At 39.7% G+C, this 8175-nt stretch overlaps 1 protein-coding gene across 1 annotated transcript; it reads left to right on the plus strand.

Annotated features, from left to right (window-relative positions):
• Nucleotides 1-2205: 2205 nt before the first annotated feature.
• Nucleotides 2206-6898, plus strand: LOC143890169 (uncharacterized). Its single transcript, XM_077394745.1, has 3 exons — nt 2206-3256; nt 3545-5614; nt 6534-6898. Exons 1-3 carry the CDS (start codon nt 2206-2208, stop codon nt 6896-6898), a joined length of 3486 nt encoding a protein of 1161 aa, XP_077250860.1.
• Nucleotides 6899-8175: the final 1277 nt, after the last annotated feature.

Genomic DNA, 8175 nt, shown 5'->3' on the forward strand with positions numbered 1-8175 from the left:
TTTATTAGACGCTCTGAATGTTGTTAATAGTTGGTTGTGATGGAGCCTTGCATGCTTGTGGGGGTGATCCTGCGAGCGTGTAGCGACTGTCACTTGGCCGGACCCCGAATTCCGGGTTCGGGGCGTGACATCAATAATAACAAGAAGATGAGGGGAAAAACACCTCAACTTAATACATCAAAGACCCATCCCAAATTAATCGTCTCTTCTTATATCCTACAACCGGGCATGCCAAAATCAATAATATCAATCCACTTTGGCCCAATCACAATGAGGCCAATGGCATGAATGTTCAACCGCTGCCATTTTTGTACATTGACTCACTCCCCGTGAGGCCCATCGGCTGGGAGAAGATGTGGAAAAGTCGCGTACTCACAAAAGAGACTCGTAGTCCTCCGGTCCTCCCCCAAACGTATTGGCTCTTTTTGGAACAAATCGCATCCATCGATGCCGTTCGTACACTTTTGTTTTAATATGGGCCGCCCGATCAGATGATAGGTAGTTGAGAAGAGTAACAGCCCAAGAGATGAGTGTGACTATCGAGAAAACAGTTTCATTTACTTAGTATCACACTTCATGATTAGAGGAATGCTAAATTGAAGGGTTTCCTTGCAAACACCGGCAGCAAGTGCGCCCCCAATGGATCCACGTCACTGAAGTGGAATAATTATTCCATCGTGTTTATAATAGCACTGAAAAATGTAAACGTAAAACTAGGGCTGTGTATTCGGTTATAACCGAACCGATTTTGCCAAAAATAACCGAATCGAAAAATTTCGGTCATCTAAAAAAGGTAAACGAAACCGTAACCGAAATATACACTAACCGAACCGAAACCGAAACAAGAATTCGGTTGTTCGGTTACTTTGGTTATAACCGAAATGCATCCCCCACTGAATATGTAAAATCGATTAAATCTGTAAAAAAAACAGAGAGAAGAACTGCAGAAGGAGGAGAGGGTTTTTGGAGTCCTACCGGGAGCCGGAGAAGAGGAGGAGGAGGAGATCCCACCAGAGAAGAGGAGGTGGAGCCATGGAGGAGATGCCACCGGAGAAGGAAGAGGAGGAGATCCCACTGCCCGCCGGGGAAGGAGGAGTCATCGGAAGGAACTCAAAAGCGTTGTTTGGGCAAAAATAAAAGTGGAAAACCTCAAAACTCTAGAAAGCAAATGCCCAAAGAAAACTAGAAAATCTGAAAAGGGGGTGTTTTGAGTCTTTTGACTGTTTGTTTATCAAAATTACTAGAAAACCCCTTTAAGTCTTTTAAGTTTCCACCCTTAATACTTTGTCTTTTCCTGGGAATGATGTTTCCCTCCCCTTTAATACGAATTTGAAAATTTGAAATTGACAACATGGTTTTAATGAAAACCAGCCCATGGTTTTAAGGAAACCATGTGGTTTTGCTCAAAAGTAGTCAAAAAGCTATTGGTTTTAATGAAAACCAGCCCATGGTTTTAAGGAAACCATGTGATTTTAGTCAAAAGTAGTCAAAAGCTGTTGAAAGGCAATGATGAGTGATACATTTTTTAATTCACTAAAAAACAAATGAGCATAGGAAGGGAACAGATGGGGACAAATAAAATAGCATATGGCAATCCTCCCCATTCGGTTTTTCGGTTCTAACCGAATTATTTTAATAAAACCGACACCGAAACCGAGAACCGAAATTTATTAGTAATAGAAACCGAAACCGAACCGAATTACCATTTAACCGAACCGAAATAACCGACTGAATTCGGTTCGGTAGGTTATTTCGGTTATAACCATATAGTGAACAGCCCTACGTAAAACAATAAATAATCTACTTTGGTGGTGTGGATCCAATGGAATACTTGATTTTATATACAGATTCCCATCTGGAATACTAGAATTGATCACAGTCATTGATTCCAAAGATAGCTTAATCGTTCTGTACTTATAATTATAAGAAGAATGTTAAACAGAAGGGCACCCCAGAAAAATACCTACAAGAGTTCACCCATTGGACCATCTTGCCGAGGAGCATTTTTTATTCATTTAATTTAACATTTTTGTGGTGAATGATCAAGAAGAAGAAAAGACTACGGTTCATACACGCTTAGAAAAATACGGTTCTTACACGCTTAGAAAAGACTACGGTTCTTACACGGCATAGAAGGACAAACGACTTTTTCACTATAAATCTACATCCAACATGACCGAAAAATCTCAAACACCACCAACAACCATGGCCTTGGAGAAATCTCTCTCCCTCTTCTCTTTACTTTTTTTCTTTCTGTTGCTTTCTTGCCGTTCAACAACGGCAAATTCAGTAGAAGCAGAGGCTCTCCTCGGCTGGAAAACTAGCCTCCTTAACCAAGCTCCTCTCAATTCATGGTCACTTCACAATTCCACCAATAAAAGCCCATGCAATTGGAGGGGAATAGCATGTAACCACGAAGGAAGTGTCACTCAAATAAACCTAACAAGTGTAGGTTTGCAAGGTAAGCTCTATAACTTCAAATTCTCTTCCTTTCCCAAACTTGCCAATCTTGATCTTAGCAACAATGCACTCTTCAGAACAATTCCTTCCGCAATAGGAAACTTGACCAACCTTGTCACGTTGTACCTCTACAACAATAATCTCTCTGGCCCCATCCCAAAAGAAATAGGAAATTTGAAAAATATGGCTGATCTGAGAATCTCCTATAACATTCTAACAGGTTCCATTCCTTCAACAATAGTAAACTTGACCAACCTTGTCACGTTGTACCTCAACAACAATAATCTCTCTGGCCCCATCCCTGAAGAAATAGGATTTTTGAAAAATATGGTTGATCTAGAAATGTCTGATAACATTCTAACAGGTTCCATTCCTTCCACAGTAGGAAACTTGACCAACCTTGTCACGTTGTACCTCCACAAGAATAATCTCTCTGGCCCCATCCCTGAAGAAATAGGCAATTTGAAAAATATGGGTGATATGGCAATGTACGATAACATTCTAACAGGTTCCATTTCTTCCACAATAGGAAACTTGACCAACCTTGTCACGTTGTACCTTAACAACAATAAGCTCTCTGGCCCCATCCCAAAAGAAATAGGAAATTTGAAAAAAATGGTTGAACTAGGCATGTCCGATAACATTCTAACACGTTCCATTCCTTCTACCTTAGGAAACTTGACCAACCTTGTCACGTTGTACCTCTACAACAATAATCTCTCTGGCCCCATCCCTGAAGAAATAGGATATTTGAAAAATATGGCTGATCTAGAAATGTCCGATAACATTCTAACAGGTTCCATTCCTTCCACATTAGGAAACTTGACCAACCTTGTCACGTTGTACCTTAACAACAATAAGCTCTCTGGCCCCATCCCTGAAGAAATAGGAAATTTGAAAAATATGGCTGATCTGGATATGTCCAATAACATTCTAACATGTTCCATTCCTTCCACAGTAGGAAACTTGACCAACCTTGTCACGTTGTACCTCTACAAGAATAATCTCTCTGGCCCCATCCCTGAAGAAATAGGGAATTTGAAAAATATGGGTGGTATGGCAATGTACGATAACATTCTAACAGGTTCCATTCCTTCCACAATAGGAAACTTGACCAACCTTGTCACGTTGTACCTCTACAACAATAAGCTCTCTGGCCCCATCCCAAAAGAAATAGGAAATTTGAAAAAAATGGTTGAACTAGACATGTGCGATAACATTCTAACAGGTTCCATTCCTTCGACCTTAGGAAACTTGACCAACCTTGTCACGTTGCAACTCTTCAGCAATAATCTCTCGGGCCCCATCCCTGAAGAAATAGGAAATTTGAAAAATATGGGTGATATGGCAATGTACGATAACATTCTAACAAGTTCCATTCCTTCCACAATAGGAAACTTGACCAACCTTGTCACGTTGTACCTCTTCAGCAATAATCTCTCTGGCCCCATCCCTAAGGAAATAGGAAATTTGAAATTTTTGGGTGAACTATACATGAGCTCCAACCTTCTAATAGGTTCAATTCCATCCTCTTTGGGTGATCTTAAAAGGCTAGCCAATCTATCTCTATTCGACAATCAACTTTCGGGTCAGATCCCCAAAACCTGGAGAAACTGCACGTCCTTAACCAGATTTTTTCTCCAAGGAAACCAGCTCACCGGAAATATGTCCGATGTCTTTGGAGTTTGTCCTAATCTAACATATATTGACTTGAGCCACAACCGTTTGTCTGGTGAACTCTCTCCAAGTTGGGGCAAGTGTAAAAGTTTGACAAGTTTAAAGTTCTCAGGGAACTTGATAGCTGGTAAAATACCACCGGAGTTTGGACAGTTGATTCAACTAGAACTATTCGACATTTCTTCAAACCTTTTGGTCGGAGAGATTCCAAAGGAATTGGGGAGCTTGACAACTTTATATAAGATGAGTTTAAATGGTAACCAACTTTCTGGTTGGATACCATCAGAAATGGGAAAACTGTCCAATTTGGAGATCCTGGACCTATCAGCAAACAAACTAACTGGATCGATACCAGAACAACTAGAAGATTGCTCGAAATTGCATTCTTTGAACTTAAGCAGAAATCATTTGAATGGAAGCATTCCATTTCAAATTGGCAATCTAGCAGAGCTGCAAATTATGCTAGATCTTAGTTTTAACATGCTCACAGGAGAAATATCGCCCCAACTGCAAAAATTACACATGCTGGAAATCTTAAATCTCTCCCACAACAAGCTTTCTGGGTCAATTCCATCTTCTCTAGAAAATATGCTCAGCTTGACATCGATTGATTTATCATACAATAATTTGGTGGGTAGCCTTCCTAACAACAAAGCCTTCCAACAAGGGACATTTGTCGGCAACAAAGGTTTATGCGGCAAAGCGCAAGGTTTGCAACCATGCAATTCCATGCCAATAAACAATGGTGAACCAAAAAAGAGACACAATGCTATCATATTGATCATTCTTCCTCTTTTGAGCGCACTATTCCTTCTACTTCTAGTTTTTGGCATTTCTTCCTTTTTTTGCCCCAGAACAAGAAATGCAGAGGGACAAAGAAATGAAAGGAACCTATTTTCGATATGGAATTGGGATGGGTGTATTTCTTATGAAGATATCATTGATGCAACAGAGGATTTTGATGACAGATACTGCATTGGGGAAGGCGGATATGGGAGAGTTTACAAAGCATATCTGCCAACAGGGCAAACAGTAGCTGTAAAAAAACTTCACAAATTGGAAGATGGCGAGCAAATTGATCAGAGAAGTTTTAGAAATGAGGTACGTGCATTAACAGAAATCCGTCACCGCAATATTGTCAAGCTTTACGGGTTTTGCTCCCACCGTCGATGTATGTTTCTCATTTATGAGTATATAGAAAGAGGAAATTTGGCTAATATACTAAGCAGTGACGAAGGGGCGATGGAGTTGGATTGGGTGAAGAGGGTTAATATTATTAAAGCTGTGGCACATTCTTTATCATACATGCATCATGATTGCGACCCGCCAATAGTTCATCGAGATATCTCAAGCAAAAATGTTTTATTGGATTCAGAATTTGAGGCTCACGTATCTGATTTTGGTACTGCTAGAATTCTAATGCCGGATTCATCCAACTGGACAGAACTTGCAGGCACTCGTGGATATGTTGCTCCAGGTTAGTTCCTCCTATATTGTGCCTACTTTATTGTTGCAGTATAATTGTCTAGAAAATTGTGCCTTATTTTATTGTTATGTCATTTGGCACACCTATGGAAGGACAAAATGTTTTAGACCATTGATGTGATTGGCCCTATATCCTAAGTCTCTGTTTGTTTTGGATTTTGAAAACTGTGTGGTAGTCCAAAACTGATTATTGGACTCAAAATTAAACTTATATTTGAGTCCAATATTCAGTTTTTGGTCTCATAATCGGTTCTCAAAAGTCCAAAATAAACAAGGCCTATTTCTTGCTCAACCAAAACAAAAAATTACGTTAAAATCGGAGGAAATTTTTCTTTAAGTCACTCTGAGCAAGTGACCGGTGACTTCTAATTATCCAAAATTTTGGGTATTCCTTACAAGGAGACTTTACACAACATGATTTTTGTAAATTTTCCAACTTCAAAATGGTAGATTAGGATATGGATTAGCTTAATTTCTAGCGTTTAGATTTAGAATTTTTTGACAAATTATTAGCCTATTTTTTTTATTGTACCTCGATTGTGCCTAATGGGTCACATTTCATCTGCCATCTCTGAGCATATTTTGGCCAGATGATAATGATCCAACGGTTAGGCGAGAATCAAAGTAAAACTCATGTACAAACATCTCTCGTCAGGGTCTGCCAATGTACGGTTTCAATGTGCCTTAGCAAATGTTAAGGGGCGTGAAACAAATTTTACCTCCTTTTCCCCACTTAAAAATGGGCATAAAATTCGTTTTACGCTCATTTTACATGGAAGTCTCTTTTTGATGAAATACTTGTTTCATGTTATACAATTAAGAGAATTTTCTCTCTTTTTTGAATGGTAAGAGCATTGTTTAACCTAGAAATTTTATGTCATTTGACTTCTTTTTCTTTTTTTGTCTGGCAGAGCTTGCTTACACAATGAGAGTGACGGAGAAATGCGATGTATATAGCTTTGGGGTTTTAGCACTTGAAGTCATAATGGGAAGGCACCCTGGAGATATCATCTCCTCCTTGTTAACATCATCATCTGAAGTTGGCCAAAATCTACTGCTAAAAGATGTGTTAGACCCACGGCTCCCAAATCCCGAAGACCAAGTTGGAAATGAAGTTTTTCTGGCAGTGTCAATGGCACTCGCATGTGTAAATGCAAATCCACAAACTCGGCCACCCATGCAACATATCTCTGGAAAGTTCTCTGCTCGAACTCCATCTTTTCCAAATCCATTCCACACAATCGAAATGTCTCAACTGATGGAATTTCAAGTGTAAATGGGTTGGGTCTGTTCACCTACTCAGTTATATTGTATAGGTCAGTATTTCATATAGTTGATCAAAATAAGGGACGGACTAGGCTGATTGTCACCGTCGAGATCAAGTCTTGGGTCCCACTTGGAGACATGTATGTTTCATTTAGACCATTGATCTTTGTAGACTTACCAGTTTCTTACGTAGGAGAAGCTTCTGATTGGGGCTCACACGTAGACCACCAAGAGTGTGAGGCACGCTAATAACTCTAAAATATGTTACATGCTCCTCGTCTTTACATTTATTGGCCCTTGAAAAGGTGTTACACGGTCCGTGTGGGTTTACATTTATTGTGGTACTTATCACACACAAAAAGCAAAAATTTTATCAAAATCCCCAAAAATTGTTTCTAACCACTCCGAATTTATTGTGGCACTTATCACACACAAAGAGCAAAATTTGTAACACCCAATTCACCCCTACCCCTCTCGAGTTGCCCCCCATACTTGGGATTTCACAGATACCCTTGATCTTGATGGAAACAATGCAGGCATATAGGGATGAAAAAATAAATCAATATGTAAAAAAGGGTTTTGCCACTCGTCAAAGAGCATTGGAAACAGGAATTTACACATGGTTGGATACTTTTTACACAAGTTTGTAAATTTATGTAAATTCATGGTTCCAATGCTCCTTAAGGAGTACCCCTGGCACTCGTTAGCAAAACTCATACAAAAATGAGGAGACACACCCGACTGCAGTCCGCATGGCAATCAAATCCGTTGAGTCCTTCTCAAGTGAAGTACACCAGCCCCTCTACAGTCATTGATCGAGACACTGCTGCTGGGTGTCCCAAGTGATGAAAACGGGTGCATTTATCATTTCCCCCGATTAACCATCTCTTCTTATCTACTGACACCCACACCAATAAAGGTAATAATATCTTTGTATATTGGCGCACTCATTTTCAGTCCCGTCCGATGAATGCTACTGAGTGCGCCGATGAAAGTCATCTCACTATGTTCTTTCAAATCTCACTCTTATGCGTTGAAAATAATACTTTGCAAGTAGCTAGTTTTTGTCATAAATCATCACACTACTTCGTTCTTTCAAATCTCACTTTTATGCGTTGATTACAAGTAGCTAGTGGGAAATGATATTTACGTCCCTTTTATTCCGAGGGACACCCATTTGCTAGTGTACTTTGCAATCAAAGCCACTAGATTTTTCTGACATAAAGTAGATTTGCCATTGATATACCGAAGCTGGGTGTTCCTGGTGATCAAAAGGGGCGATTCGTG

Source organism: Tasmannia lanceolata, unplaced genomic scaffold, assembly GCF_043159265.1.
Source record: "Tasmannia lanceolata isolate RefF3 unplaced genomic scaffold, GAP_Taslan_0.1 ptg000013l, whole genome shotgun sequence".
Taxonomy (NCBI): domain Eukaryota; kingdom Viridiplantae; phylum Streptophyta; class Magnoliopsida; order Canellales; family Winteraceae; genus Tasmannia; species Tasmannia lanceolata.

What these genes read in the sequence shown, in the direction of transcription:
- LOC143890169 (XM_077394745.1), top strand. Translation starts at nt 2,206, where the DNA reads ATGGCCTTGGAGAAATCTCTCTCCCTCTTCTCTTTACTTTTTTTCTTT. An exon ending in GTCCGATAACATTCTAACAG is followed by an intron (nt 3,257 to 3,544) that starts GTTCCATTCCTT and finishes ACATTCTAACAG; the next exon opens with GTTCCATTCCTTCCACAATA. An exon ending in TCGTGGATATGTTGCTCCAG is followed by an intron (nt 5,615 to 6,533) that starts GTTAGTTCCTCC and finishes TTTGTCTGGCAG; the next exon opens with AGCTTGCTTACACAATGAGA.